Below are 16,811 nucleotides of genomic sequence, written 5' to 3' on the forward strand. Positions count from 1 at the left end.
GATTATTCTGTTTTATATGAATTCCATGTTTTATGAGTCACTTAGATTTTACAAATACGTGTGCCGGGTTGTGAACGGCTCACGTATTTGTAAAATCTAAGTGACTCATACAACATGGAATTCATATAAAACAGAATAATCAACAGTGTTATAGGGGAGTCAACTGTATGTTTATTTTTTGAACGATGCTATTCTATAAAACGCGCCCATTGACTAGTGGATAAGGATACAAATACTAGTAGTTGCGGGTTTGTTCCTTACTAATGGGCTATCCATGTGGTGGTTTCCGGGTTTCCTTCACATGTCTAACAACTAAATAGAGGCTAGTTTCCCGAAGAATGTCGAATATCTATTTATCTGGGAGCTACTTCCTATTGGCAGATCGTCCTGTTGTTTCCTTATCCCATTAAACCAAACCAATTCTACAGAATTTTACTATAAAATTCTCTAGAATCACTTCGTTCACAAAAGATATTTATTTAATAAAGTTTTGTCTAAACATTATAATGTTATTTTATAAATAAAATAAACTTTTGAAGTCTGTAGAAATTTTGTCTTTTGTAGTAGTCCTATCCAAATAATTGAAATGAAAAGATTTAGATGCAACAAACAAATAATATGTATATTAATACATTAATTTTAATAACGTAAAAATTATAAATATAGCGATAAAAAACTTTCAAAGACACTTTTTAATTACGTAGAATTTAAACTTTGTATATCTCTAATACATATTTTATTTTGATTAGATTCGTTTTTCTTTGTTTCTTTTTTTTGCATTTTCTCAACACTTGTGAATTTTTTAATTTAACATCATAAGTGTCATTATAATATGGAAATAATATATATTCATCCTTATCTTTGTTGTGAATATTTGAAAAGTGTATTTAAAATTTACTTTTTCCATTATGATCCATTTCCCCCACCCAGATTAGCATTATGAAATAAAAAATAAATTTATTACCTCTAATCTGATTGATATTCAAAAGATAAAAATGATTTTGAAAGTAGAAAACCTAGTATTTCTCACTTTGATTCAGTTATTTCCAGTTTTAATTTCAGATTTATCCTTACATTTTATTCATTCTATAACTCATCTTATACTGTATGTTCTCTAAATAATTATTTTCTCTTACGAACATTATAACTTCTCACTGATATATGATGTTGTTGTGGAAATTAAGAAGCATCTAGCTGGGTATTAATTAATTAATTACGCATTATACATTAATATTAAAGATTTAAATTTTCTCTACTTTTTGTCTATTTCTATATTCCAAATGAATAAGTTTTGGGCTCTCTTCTGCTTTTTTTTTAGTTAATACTGTACAGATTCAATTAAAATTAATTTTTTTATTCTTTACAGTACATTTCTAATTGCTTATGCCGATAATATTAAAAATAAATTTACTCTTGAACTAGGAATAATTCATGAGTGAATTAACAAAAATCAACTTTATAATTTTCTCTTTTATGGAATTTTGACATCTGATTAAAGGAGTTTACTTTCCTCATTTCTCTTCATTTTTCTAATAAAGTAAAGTCCAATCCTGCCAAATCTGAGCTGTAAGGAGGTGCAGAATATCCTGCTAATCCCTATCCTTAAGCGTCTTCACCGTTTGCTTATTNAGAATTGTTTTTCCTTGTTTCGATCTAGTCGACGTCCCAGCACCAAGTGAAGGCTTTTGTTCTTCCTATCCATTTCTATCCATTTTCTTATTACCTTGGTTTTGATCCTGAAGTAGAATCTATTCATTCTCTGTCGATGACTTATTTGGTCTTAATCCGATCTGTCGTTAAATGCTGATAATTATTTTAATAATAAATGTTTTTTACTAAAAAGTATATATTTTTCTTTTACTATATTTTAATCAAATCAGAGAAACCAATTGATTAATTTATTAATCAGACGACATAGATCATAAAATACTTGTCTACCAGTGACCGAGTGAACTGACCACTGGTACACAGTGGTTTTAGGTCGCGAGTTCACACCTCAGCAATAGGCTGGCTTTATGAAGTTTTCCGGGTTTTCTTCACCGTCTAAAACTGAGTAGAAGCCAGATTTCAATAGAAAACCATTCGGGACTTTTGGTACACCTTTGGTAAATCGTCCATATGCTGCGCTGCAGTCTACAGTCCAGTCCATACTTCTTTCAAACAACGAAACGTATCTTTCTAATGCGTCATTTACAAAGAAAAGTATGAATGTTCTTTCTTATACTGTTAAAAACTTGAAATAATTAAATTATTTAGGAGATATTTCTAAAATTACTTTAACGTCACTAACTACTTTCAATATTTTATTTTTTATTAAATTAAAAAAATACTTTTAAATTACTTATAACGATTTACTTGATATACAACAAACTTACTACTCTTGATAAATGCAAAGAAAAATATTAAATAAAATATTAGTCTGTAAATATACAGAGAGTATTCCTATTAAAAATTTTTCCTTAACACTTAAAGAAAAGCTTAAAATTCCGAAGAAAGAAAAAATAACGACATACTGAGATAAATTTACATTATTTACATTATTGTCTTTTTTCGGTAAAATACAAGTGGTTAATTAAAAAAAATAAGTGTTAAAAATGTTTGGAAATTACGAAAATCCCTAAAAAATTAATTAAGAAAGCAACGTTTTGGCATTTATCTTTATATTCTTAGAAAACAATTTCCAATTAAGAATAATTTGTGTCTTTACCAAAAGCCTTAATACCTTTACTGGAGGATACTTGTTAAGAAAATCAATCGTAATGAACAAAATAACAAATTTTTGTAATGTTTTATCAACAACTTTTTGTTGTTTTGCTATTCTTTCGAATGAGAACTAATTTAAGAAATAATTAAATGAAATAAGTGACAAGATTAAGTTGGCCTGTGTGGTACAATTAAGTTTTTGTTGGTTGATGAATATCAAGCTTTAAATAAATTGTTTTTCAGGCTTTTAATTAATTTTTTGTACATGTTATAAAAACGTAATTATTATAGAACATTTCAAACTTTTTTCAGCATCAGACATTTTTCGTTTAGTTTTTGAAAATATTTTATGTTTATTTTATAGAATAAAATAAAATATAAAAATCTGTATTAAAAATCATAATCTTTTCAATTTTAAGATAAAGAGAACAATTAATTAACTAAATTCTTGTGTGATATTTCATTTTATAAAGAATAGTTAATTTTAATTTAGCTTTATAACGATTGAAAACAAAGTTATGAGTAAGCGTGGTAAAACGTATCATTATTTAATTAAGAATCGAAATTTGCATCGAATGAAATTTATGTGATACACTTATAATACTTATTCGATTAGCATAGAGTAGAAGACACAAAAAGAAAAACTCAATTTTTCTTTACTTCATTCGTCGTCTCGTGGCGTACTAACTTCCTGGGAAAAGTCACGGATTCAAAACACTTGCAATAGAAATAATTAATACTGTTTATTTAAATAAATTTACATGTGGAATAACTTATATAAAAAGACAAGGAAGAGCTTTAACTTTTATGGGGCTATTTTATTCACTGTCGGCACTTCAACAAACATCTCTAAGCCTCTGCTGGAATTCAAGTTCCTAACCAAAATGGTTACAATCAGCCTTTGTAGAATCCGATTATCAAGTTCTAGTAAACAGTCTATACTTTGATCGACATATAAATGATTTCATGGTCTACAATACTATCTAACGCCACATAATTTTCGTCTCTTCCCCTCACCAACTTTTTTTATTTATTAATTGAGAATACTTCGTGTATCATTCAAATCATCAAATTTCCGATTATCTTACCCGCGCAAATTCCTCGGTGTTGTGACAGAGCCGATATCACAATATCACTAAAAATCATTGTGAAATATTAAACAGAAATTGTTTTCAAACAAAAGTAATTAAACAAAACAAAAAACTAATAAGAAACTAGATCAGTTACTCCAATATTTTTCTTAACGTATAAATTTTATATATCTGTCATCATCTCTTATAAGGATAGAATCTCCAGTATACTATATGATATGCACATAACAATACTTTGAGATACTTAGATGAATGTGCGCTTTTAAAAGATATTCAATATATAAAAAAAATAGATAAGTTCTATTTATTATTTTTAACAATAAATTTTTTATACAGCCAATTTTCAAAACAATGATAAAAGTTCCAGATAATAAATAATTTCTCTAATGTTCTCTGTTGAGAACTCGCGAGTGTCTTGTCCTATTTTTTCTGAAAATAGATGTTCTGATTTAATGATTTTCTGTCCTTAACGTTCTCTTATCGAATTAAGCTGTATTTTGTGTCAGGGAAAAAATTAATTGCTACATTTATCAACAATCTATAGTTAACAATCATATGACTATAAAGAAACGCCAGAAACATCTTTCAACTGTTTATTTTTTCTCAGCGTAAAGATAGGGATTATGGACACTTTTACTTAATTTAACTGTATTTATTCTATTAAAAATGAAGTAATGTTCAAACAGAAAACATAAGTTTATTATTTTTATTTTATAAAGATAATTTAAATGTTNTTTTAAGATAAAGAGAACAATTAATTAACTAAATTCTTGTGTGATATTTCATTTTATAAAGAATAGTTAATTTTAATTTAGCTTTATAACGATTGAAAAATATGTTTTAAATTTTTCCTTCAAATTTATAATTGAATTATTTTTATTTTTATTTTTTGTATTAATTCCCTTATTTATAATGATTTAAATATATTTATAAAGATACACAAAGTATGGTAAAGTAAAAATGAATAATCTATTTGTTTCAGATATTCAATAAAATATTTTGGAGAATTACCGAGAATAAAGCTTCATATTAATTCTGATTTAATCAAATATTTCTCACAGTTTTAAAAAAAGAAGTGATAAGGAAATCGTGAATAATTGTTCGGAATTCAAGTATCTTAATTATAGATTAATTTACGATATGTCTAGAAATTCTTAATTAATTTAATTATTACTTATTAACAGAGGAATTAATCGCGTAAAATGAAGACTTGTTGAACTTTCAAAATATACCTATAAAACATTTCCTAATTATATAAAGAAATAAATAAGTTTTAATCAGTAATTTTATAATTGGACTTGCTTTAAATAATAATCAATTCGTGATTCTTTGGACTTTTTATAAGTCCAAAAAATTTATTTAATTATTATTTAAAATTTTACATAGATATCAGTGTGAATATTTTAAAATTTGCATTATTTACTAATGATTAATTGTTACAGCTAACGGAGATAGTAGTCGGTTGTAGATCCAAAGCTGTCTTTGTTGTCGACACTCGTGTGTTCGTAACCCAGGTTCGTTCTATTCTGAAGTTTTAGAATTGTTTTTCCTTGTTTCGATCTAGTCGACGTCCCAGCACCAAGTGAAGGCTTTTGTTCTTCCTATCCATTTCTATCCATTTTCTTATTACCCAGCTAAATCTTTTCATTTCAATTATTTGGATAGGACTACTACAAAAGACAAAATTTCTACAGACTTCAAAAGTTTATTTTATTTATAAAATAACATTATAATGTTTAGACAAAACTTTATTAAATAAATATCTTTTGTGAACGAAGTGATTCTAGAGAATTTTATAGTAAAATTCTGTAGAATTGGTTTGGTTTAATGGGATAAGGAAACAACAGGACGATCTGCCAATAGGAAGTAGCTCCCAGATAAATAGATATTCGACATTCTTCGGGAAACTAGCCTCTATTTAGTTGTTAGACATGTGAAGGAAACCCGGAAACCACCACATGGATAGCCCATTAGTAAGGAACAAACCCGCAACTACTAGTATTTGTATCCTTATCCACTAGTCAATGGGCGCGTTTTATAGAATAGCATCGTTCAAAAAATAAACATACAGTTGACTCCCCTATAACACTGTTGATTATTCTGTTTTATATGAATTCCATGTTTTATGAGTCACTTAGATTTTACAAATACGTGTGCCGGGTTGTGAACGGCTCACGTATTTGTAAAATCTAAGTGACTCATACAACATGGAATTCATATAAAACAGAATAATCAACAGTGTTATAGGGGAGTCAACTGTAATTACTTCTAACTTATTTTTATTCTTTCCATTAGTAAATAATATTCAAAATAATTCAAATAATTAATATTATTTCTTGTGAAATTATTTTCACTTTTTAGAAATGTTTATGAATGTAATTTTCCTACAGTATTGAAAACGTTTGAATATTTATAAATGAAATATATTTATGCATTTCAATGCTGTAAAATTTCATATCTTAAACTTCAGATTTTACATATTAAGCTGAACATATGTAAAAAGCTTCGTTCAAGATCATATTCGTTACTAATAAATTCCATGTGTCTTATTAAAGTTCTAATGTAAAATATTAATTTATATATAATGGTGATAATATTTCTCTTCTATTTTGTACATTCTTGAACCGAAAAAAGAAAAATATAAATAAATAAAACACCACCATATTGTAAAATTAAAAAGAATTATAATTTATATTGTAATTTTATAAGGCGTTTTCTGTGCATAAAAATTTAAGTTTAATTTAATTAGAATTTTATTTCATTTAAAAATGATTAAATGAGGTCATAGCTAAATTGCTTATTTGTAGTTTAATAAATTATTAATATTTACACTTTTTGAATAAAACCTTTTACGCCTTCTAGCTTATATTAAGTCTCTTGCATTCATTGAAAATATAGTAGTTTATTTTTCTCCAGATTTATTATTCTTTCCCGAAGTTTATATATTTTGTAATTAGCAAAATAAAATACTAGTTATATAAAAGAAAAACGTTCATGAAAAAAAATACGCTACAAGAAATTTAATTAAATTGATATATTGAAAATATAATTTATTAAAATTGAAGTCAAGTTAACAGTAAAATGCACAAGCTAAATTTTAGTTAATTTGATTTTTATAAAAAAAAATAATTTTTGCATTTTTCAGAACAATTTACTTTCAATATGTTTTAAATTTTTCCTTCAAATTTATAATTGAATTATTTTTATTTTTATTTTTTGTATTAATTCCCTTATTTATAATGATTTAAATATATTTATAAAGATACACAAAGTATGGTAAAGTAAAAATGAATAATCTATTTGTTTCAGATATTCAATAAAATATTTTGGAGAATTACCGAGAATAAAGCTTCATATTAATTCTGATTTAATCAAATATTTCTCACAGTTTTAAAAAAAGAAGTGATAAGGAAATCGTGAATAATTGTTCGGAATTCAAGTATCTTAATTATAGATTAATTTACGATATGTCTAGAAATTCTTAATTAATTTAATTATTACTTATTAACAGAGGAATTAATCGCGTAAAATGAAGACTTGTTGAACTTTCAAAATATACCTATAAAACATTTCCTAATTATATAAAGAAATAAATAAGTTTTAATCAGTAATTTTATAATTGGACTTGCTTTAAATAATAATCAATTCGTGATTCTTTGGACTTTTTATAAGTCCAAAAAATTTATTTAATTATTATTTAAAATTTTACATAGATATCAGTGTGAATATTTTAAAATTTGCATTATTTACTAATGATTAAATGTTACAGCTAACGGAGATAGTAGTCGGTTGTAGATCCAAAGCTGTCTTTGTTGTCGACACTCGTGTGTTCGTAACCCAGGTTCGTTCTATTCTGAAGTTTTAGAATTGTTTTTCCTTGTTTCGATCTAGTCGACGTCCCAGCACCAAGTGAAGGCTTTTGTTCTTCCTATCCATTTCTATCCATTTTCTTATTACCTTGGTTTTGATCCTGAAGTAGAATCTATTCATTCTCTGTCGATGACTTATTTGGTCTTAATCCGATCTGTCGTTAAATGCTGATAATTATTTTAATAATAAATGTTTTTTACTAAAAAGTATATATTTTTCTTTTACTATATTTTAATCAAATCAGAGAAACCAATTGATTAATTTATTAATCAGACGACATAGATCATAAAATACTTGTCTACCAGTGACCGAGTGAACTGACCACTGGTACACAGTGGTTTTAGGTCGCGAGTTCACACCTCAGCAATAGGCTGGCTTTATGAAGTTTTCCGGGTTTTCTTCACCGTCTAAAACTGAGTAGAAGCCAGATTTCAATAGAAAACCATTCGGGACTTTTGGTACACCTTTGGTAAATCGTCCATATGCTGCGCTGCAGTCTACAGTCCAGTCCATACTTCTTTCAAATAACGAAACGTATCTTTCTAATGCGTCATTTACAAAGAAAAGTATGAATGTTCTTTCTTATACTGTTAAAAACTTGAAATAATTAAATTATTTAGGAGATATTTCTAAAATTACTTTAACGTCACTAACTACTTTCAATATTTTATTTTTTATTAAATTAAAAAAATACTTTTAAATTACTTATAACGATTTACTTGATATACAACAAACTTACTACTCTTGATAAATGCAAAGAAAAATATTAAATAAAATATTAGTCTGTAAATATACAGAGAGTATTCCTATTAAAATTTTTCCTTAACACTTAAAGAAAAGCTTAAAANGTCTACTAAAAATGTAGTTAACCTAACCTAATCGAAGCACCGACATTGGGACTACCTAAATAAAAACTTAAACCTTAAGCCTAACGGCATTCATGAACAAAAACATGATCTTACCGGTCTTTTTCTTTAGGAAATCTAAAGAAGGACAGATGATGTTGCTTCCCTCGAGCATTTGCGCAATTAATAGCTGAACAATAATTAACTCCTGCAGTCTTCCAAGTTCTTGAATTCATTTTCTGTTTTAAATAAAGCTTCTACCACACGTATTCACAGCATATACGACGTTAAATGAAAGTAGTTTTCACGCGACGGTCACAGAGTGGCGCTAGCAGCAAGTATCTGCGTAAGTGTTAATGCGCAGAACAAGTTCGCCCATAGAACTTGCCAGTCTTCCTAGCTTTGCTAGGTAATTAGTCTATGGTGTGTCCTTGCGTTTTGTTAATTGTAAAACTATAGGCTAATTTGATTGGAAATTGCATTCTTTTAAATTGGAATGGAAGTTCAGTAGAGATCATTGGTATTCTGGGGATAAATCTGTGTGTCCTTTGTCCTCTCCAGTCATAAGTTCGGCTTCGATGATGGTATTCGATAGCTGTTTGACGATCATCCTTGTTCCATTACATAGTTTTGGTAAGCATTCCACAACATTCGAGAGCTTATATTCAGTCACTGTATCACTTTGACTACTCACACTTCACTGTTTGTTTTTATTCACTCACTGCACTACTTTGGAATTTTCATTTCTTTTTCGGTTCTTCCCTTCGTCACTGATAAGAAACTGACATTCGAACCCACGACGAATCTTGCTTTATATACCCCCACCAATGGGTAGTCCCACCCATATAAAAAAGGCTTCGAATAGTCCACAATGTTCTAGAACATTCCACAGCATTCGAGTGTTCTGGAATCTTCCACAATCATCTGGGATGTTCCCAAACGTTCCAGAACATCCCGGAACATTCTGGAATGTTCTGGACTGTTCTAGAAATTTGTAGAGGGCGAAACTTCCAGCCCTTATATCTTCAACAGCACGCCCTTCAGGTAAAATCGGGAACCTTCTTCATGGATGAGGGATTGAGCGCTACCACAACATTTAACTCCCTTGATCGTACCGGGATTCGTTTTTGAGTTTTAGCGGCACGCACATTGTACACTTACCTTTATTATATTGATTGATTACCTTGCATTAGGATAGAAATTAACGATTTTTTAAAGTTTATTATTCATTATTAAATTTATTCTTTATGACAAAATATTTGACTGTATTATTAATAATTTGTTATATAATGAAACGAATGTTCATTATTTGGGAATACAGCATTAAAAGCTTGAGCCAATAAGTTAGTATATTTTCTTCATACCTATACGCTATAAGATTTTAATACATTGTAACTTTGTTATTAATATATTTTTAAAATACATTTGATTTAACCAACTTTCAGCATAATGGAACACTTTTCATAGTTAGTCCGTTAAATCGAAGGTCCACGGAACTTGCACTTAACGGAATATTACGCTATTGTTAGAATTCAAGCTTTGTTTGTAAAATCCCACAAATTCCAAAGAAATTTATTTAATACTTTTCAAAATAATTATTCCGAACTTCAATACACTTTTTGTAACAATTTATCTAATTTAGGAAGAATTTAGAAAAATCATTCTTTTGAGGGTGGAAATTTATAAGCATTCTTTGTATAAAAAATTTCATTCTCTCTCCATTAAATATTCGAATTATTTATTGATTTCTAAAAATTATATTTAATTCATTATTCAACAAAATATGTAAAGGAAAATAACAAAAGAATTATTTCATATTTTTGTAGTACTAATATTTTTAAAATAATTATTTAATTAATTCGCAAATAAAAATTAAACTAAAATTAAATAAAAATTAATTTTAAAAACTCGTTTTTTATAAAGACAGAACAGAATAATAATTTCATTAATTTTAAATAGGATTATATTTTCTTCCTTTTAAATATACACAGAAAACAATAAATAAAACGAACAGGTTTGTATTACTTTATCTTCAATTACATTCTTTCAGGTCTAGTAAATATTTGAATTTTCTAAACATTCGTGTATTCTGTTTAAAATAACTTATAATTAAAATTATTTTATTTCAAAAGTTCAAACATATTATTTCTAAAAGAAAATAATTAAATTTATAACTTCTACATTCATAACTTTAATTATCGCAGGCTCTCCATTTAGTGTGATTGCGTTGCCGTCACATGATTCATAAAGCGACGCAATCGCTGTCCTATGTGCCTATACACATTGTGCGAAATAGAAGGCGATTAGCAATAAATTATGGGAATTTTTTAAAATGGCGGCAAAACTTTCAACTTAGTTTTATATTTTCCAATTTAATTTTATAATCTAATATTTGCTATTTTGAGTCTTTTTGAAATTTCCTCTCCATGGTGTATACTGGTATAAGGATGATGGATAAAAATATGATGTCATGTACGTGTACTGTACATGTTGACACAGGCTCAAAAGAAAAAAAAAAAATTAATTCGCTGTCGTTGCCTTCTGTAAAGGCATTGATATTGTTCTTAAACGAAGCGCTTATGCATCCAACTTAAGAAAAGTACAAATTAGCATAATTTGATGAATTTGTGTGCTAATTTGCACCCATCAAAGTTTAAAATTTATACTTACATTTGTACTATTAAAAATATTTGCCTAAAATTATTTTCTTATTTTCTGTTTATTAGCACATATTTTCGAGACTTTTTCATTTTCTATATATGGATATATTATTTCAGTTTATTTTTTATTCCTTCCTTAGATAAATTAGGCGTGTTTATTTACCCATAAATTCATATTTTCACCATTACTTATTTAAATTAAACAAATTAATGTACTACAATAATAAAAACGTAGAGTATTAAAATTACGTTTAAAATAAATGTTATTTTAATTAGTATGCAAATACATCAGTATGAAAAGTCATATAAGAAAACTTATAACAAAAATTATATAATGTATTTTTTTAAATGAACACAAACAATAGGAATATAGGAAAATGAACACAAATAACTTAAATAAAAATGAACGATAACTTTTAAGATAACGACTCTCAGGCTTCCTGAGCTTCTTCTTCTTCTTCTTCTTCGAATTCTCCTTCGTCGGCTGTAGCTTCTTGATACTGCTGATATTCGGACACTAAATCATTCATATTCGACTCGGCTTCGGTAAACTCCATTTCATCCATTCCCTCTCCGGTATACCAATGCAAAAAGGCTTTCCTACGAAACATGGCGGTAAACTGTTCCGAAATGCGCTTGAACAGTTCTTGAATAGCAGTGGTGTTGCCTACGAATGTACCAGACATCTTTAAACCACGAGGAGGAATATCACAAACGGCGGTTTTTACGTTATTAGGTATCCATTCTACAAAATAGCTACTGTTTTTGTTCTGAACGTTTAGCATTTGCTCGTCGACTTCTTTCATGCTCATCCTACCACGAAAGATGGTTGCTACGGTTAGATAACGTCCGTGGCGAGGATCGCAAGCTGCCATCATATTTTTTGCATCGAATAGTTGTTGAGTCAATTCGGGAACTGTTAAAGCTCGGTACTGTTGACTTCCACGAGAAGTCAGGGGAGCGAAACCGGGCATAAAGAAATGAAGACGAGGAAATGGTACCATATTTACTGCCAATTTCCGTAAATCTGCGTTTAACTGACCCGGGAATCTCAAGCAAGTAGTAACGCCGGACATGGTGGCTGACACCAAATGATTCAAGTCGCCATAAGTCGGCGTGGTTAATTTCAGTGTCCTGAAACATATGTCATATAATGCTTCGTTATCTATACAGAATGTTTCGTCGGTGTTTTCTACCAGTTGATGAACAGAAAGAGTGGCATTGTATGGTTCCACTACTGTATCCGAAACCTATAAAATATTGTCAAAGATAATTAATATAATATAAATTTTACATTTTTATGGGTACATTTTTCTTTTTCGTTTATTTTATGATAATTTTTCCTGGAAAGCTTTTATTTTTATTTTTATTTTTTAATATAATTTCAATTTTGAATAAGAAAATATGCCACAAAACCCTTAATCAAACTGTAATTTGTAGAAACAATATTTTCAGTAATATTTTAATGTCTATTTTTAATTTAAAAATCTTTCTAATAAGCGAAAATTCAAAATGTATTAATCAACTTTGTGTTTTGAAAATTAGATAAAGCATTCACTGATAAGTGATAAATTAATAACAGCAATAATTATAATTATTATAAAATTTAAAAATTGCTGACGTTTGTTGCTTATTTTAAAATAGTTTTAGTCATCAGAGTATCATATCGACTGTTTTTACATAAGGAAAAAATGTAAAATTCGAAAGAATATTTTTTTAATCTAAAAGCTTGAATATAATAATCGTAACACTAAAAATCATGGAATATACAGAGTGGCCTAAAAACATCTCGTAAAAATATACACCCATTAAAACATTGATCAGAATAAAAGATTTATTTTCGTGAGGCTTTTTTCGATTTCATAAAAAAGAACCACTTCCTGTTCTTATTGGAGGGACGGTGAGCAACTGAAGAATTTCAATTGGGATCCCTCTATTATTTTAATATTTTATATTCCTCATTAAAGAATATTAAGGTATCTTGTTAAACATTTTTTTCAAAAATTATTAATTTTGATTTAAGTTGAATTTCATTCGTTTTTTTCTTTTTCAAAAAGTAAAGTTAAAGAAAATAAATTATTTTTTAATATTTTAATTAACTATAACTAAGACATTTAAATGTCTTAATTATCTATATTTACATAATTATTTAATCGAAATAAAAACATAAATAATATTCATACCGAATGTTTTCTGATTGAATTCAAATTTTTGATATCGGTAATCGGTTTTAAAAAAAGAAACATTTGTTTTGGTCTTTCAAAAATTGTGTTACTGTATTTTTAGCTGTATCTATGAAATTTTTGACGTTAAACCGTTAGCAATTGCATATCCTAGTGAAAAATCCTAGTGAAATAGTATTTTTAAATAAAAATGGCAATTCTGTTAAATAATTTGATTTTTGCATTTAATAAATTAAATAATTTGAAATATATATAAAAAAACAAAAAGCAGAAAATTCAAATGTTTATTTTTTGTTATTTAGAAAAGTTTTCTGTACTGCTGAAAAAAGCACTTTTTGAAAATACGACCAAAAATGGTTATAAGTTTTGAAAAAAGTTTAAATAAAACTTCAGTATTCATTAATGGATAATATGAAGATAGGAAAATAAGGATTTTCAATTGAAATTCTAGAGTTGACACCAGTCCCCCGATAACAGATAGGGAGTGGTTTAAATTTTATGAAATTGAAAAGAACCCTGGAAGATAATTATTTCATTCATATAAATTTTTTTTAATGAATGCATGTTTTTACGAGACGTTTGTCAGGGACATTATAAATGACCACCCTGTAAATTGAGGAAATCGAATTTGAAAATAGTTAGGAAATATAAAAACCACATTCAAATACAGTCTTTTTCATTTCCAGTATTATTTAATGATAATAAAATGTTTAAAGACAAACGTTTTCTGTCTAGTCGAAATTTTTCCTACAGAGGTACTCAGAACCTCAGTTTCATAAACATATCCTTGAGCTGGCCCATTTGTTATGATATTCGTCTTTTTTCAATATGATTACTCGTACAATATATATGCTCAATGTAAAGGAGTACCTATGGACAGCCCATTATCAGGGGATTTAGCGTGATGGTAATTAAATTATTAGAAAACACAATTTTATCAGTTTTCCTACTGGAAATATACATGTACAGCGGGTAAGTCGATGATATTTTCATTATTTGGAAAGAATAACCAGATGTTAATAACTTCATTACACAAATTAACGACGACCCATATGGCCTCAATGTAGAGTTAGATCAAGCCAGCAATACAGGTGTACAGTACATTTCCTAGATCTACTGATAAACACCAAAAATAACCGGGCACACACAAATATTTATTACAAACCAACGTACATACCATTATTTATACCAGAAAACTCCCATGACCCTTACACATATAAAATTTGGGCGTTCAGGGCCGTCACTAAAAGGGCCTTTACACATTGTACTGATTACACGAATACACTAAAAGAACTCAAACACTTCGAGCGGGTAGTTATTATTCACAGATACCAAAAGAACCTGATTTGGAATATAGCCCGGGCCTTCTAAAAATATACACCACATAAACGCTAATACTCCCAGTGAGTACGCACACCACACGAACACACGGCGTATCATTCTAGATTACTATCACAATATGCTACCAATATACAAAGAAATAGCAAAACACGGGGTTATACAATTAACATTCAGACGCGACCATACCGTCATTAATATTCTTAAAAACTGGTAGGATAGTAATAATATACCGGATACATTGTTTTTTACTTAATTTTAATGCTTATTTTTGTTTTTTCTTGTAATTTTCATACAGTTACGTTAGTATTGCGCGATTTTTAACTATTCGAAAAGTTTTGTTTTTTTAAAAATACGTTAACGTTCCAAAACGCATTCCATTTCACGTAGACCTGCAAAAGATCTCGACTAGATCGAAAACGTTTGTCTTTAAACATTTTATTATCATTAAATAAACAAAAAAAAGGCTGTAGTCGAATGTGGGTTTTATTAGTATTACTTTTCAGTTTCATTTGTTGTGAAGTTATTTCTCCATTTAGAAAATATACTAATAAAATATAGTAATGTACCATTTGAACTCCCATGAAAAATAATAACTTTTTTAAAAATTGGTAATAAATTATTAGCGTTGATGTTAATTATTTCATATCAAATAAACTTAGAAACATTTACCAATTTTGATGAATTAACATCATGAAAAACTTAATGAGTTAATACGAATTTGTAATTAGCTTGAGATAGAAAAAATTAGCCTACTTTTGGTGACGGTACGATGCTGAAGGTATTCATAATTCGATCGGGATATTCCTCTCGGATTTTGGAAATAAGAAGCGTGCCCATTCCCGATCCTGTTCCTCCTCCCAAAGAATGCGTCATCTGAAAACCTTGGATGCAATCGCAGCTTTCGGCTTCTTTTCTAACCACATCCAAAACCGAATCCACCAACTCGGCGCCTTCCGTATAATGACCTTTTGCCCAATTATTGCCGGCACCACTTTGGCCTAGATGTATAATTTTAATTAACAAAAATATAAATTAAACTTTAGGGAAATAATTTACAGCAAACTCACCGAACACAAAATTATCCGGTCTGAATAATTGGCCGAAAGGGCCGGATCGAACCGAATCCATTGTCCCCGGTTCTAAATCTATCAGAATGGCTCGAGGTACATATTTCCCTCCTATTAATTAAAGATATTAAATATTTAATATATATCCATTTTTATCTAAAAGAATAAGATTAATATACCTGTAGCCTCATTATAATATACGTTAATTCTTTCCAACTGCAAGTCCGAATCTCCGTGATAAGTTCCGGTAGGATCGATTCCATGTTCATCAGAAATCACTTCCCAGAACTACAAATTAATGAAAGTTGTTCATTTTACGTACATTTTTCGCCATTATCTTAATTTAACTTTCTAGAATTGTCAATAATTTGATCTTACCTTAGCACCGATCTGATTTCCACATTGTCCAGCTTGAATATGAACTATTTCTCTCATTTTATTTTATATTTCTAGATTAAAAGCACTGGAAAATTTCGATAATTCAATCAGTTCTAACCGTTGCAAAATCGAACACGATTAACGGATGTTTCTCTGCGCATGCCCGTAATTCAAAATTCTTTCTATTTTTATACATTTAATTTTTTAAGATCAAATTCGATTATTCCGTTATTCATTTATTATTTTTAAATATAAATATTTTATTTTAGAATTATTTATTTCTAAGTTTAATTGCCAAAAGTAAAAAAAAAAAAATTAAATGAAAGAAAAATTAAATTAACTGCGCATGCTCTTCGAAATTAATCGTGCGCTTTTCGATGTCCGTTAAAAGACGCGCAAAATTAATGCATACACTGCGCATGTCTAAAAATAAAGTTCGTTTTATCGGGATTGTGTAGATTTTTACGTAAACTTGATGTTAAGATTTACATTAATATTCCACCAGAAAACTATTAAATATATATAAATATATTTAATTTATATCTATTTTAACTTTATAATGTATAAAACTATTAATTAAATTAAATGTATAAAACTTATTTTTGTGAGATCCGGAATTTTATTAATTAAAATTTTAATTATATTACTTCTGTTTATATAACGGATTGGAAGA

At 28.2% G+C, this 16,811-nt stretch overlaps 1 protein-coding gene across 1 annotated transcript; it reads right to left on the reverse strand.

Moving 5' to 3' along the window:
- Positions 1-11,415: 11,415 nt before the first annotated feature.
- On the reverse strand, positions 11,416-16,317 carry LOC111612515 (tubulin beta chain-like). Its single transcript, XM_023353747.1, has 5 exons — positions 16,139-16,317; positions 15,940-16,048; positions 15,761-15,871; positions 15,447-15,691; positions 11,416-12,419 (listed from the first exon to the last, which is right to left on the reverse strand). The coding sequence occupies exons 1-5, from the start codon at positions 16,193-16,195 to the stop codon at positions 11,601-11,603; spliced, it is 1,341 nt and encodes a 446-aa protein (XP_023209515.1). The 5' UTR covers positions 16,196-16,317; the 3' UTR covers positions 11,416-11,600.
- Positions 16,318-16,811: the final 494 nt, after the last annotated feature.

The sequence above is a fragment of the Centruroides sculpturatus genome, unplaced genomic scaffold (genome assembly GCF_000671375.1).
Source record: "Centruroides sculpturatus isolate CEXI.00-Female unplaced genomic scaffold, Cexi_2.0 scaffold1433, whole genome shotgun sequence".
Taxonomy (NCBI): Eukaryota; Metazoa; Arthropoda; class Arachnida; order Scorpiones; family Buthidae; genus Centruroides; species Centruroides sculpturatus.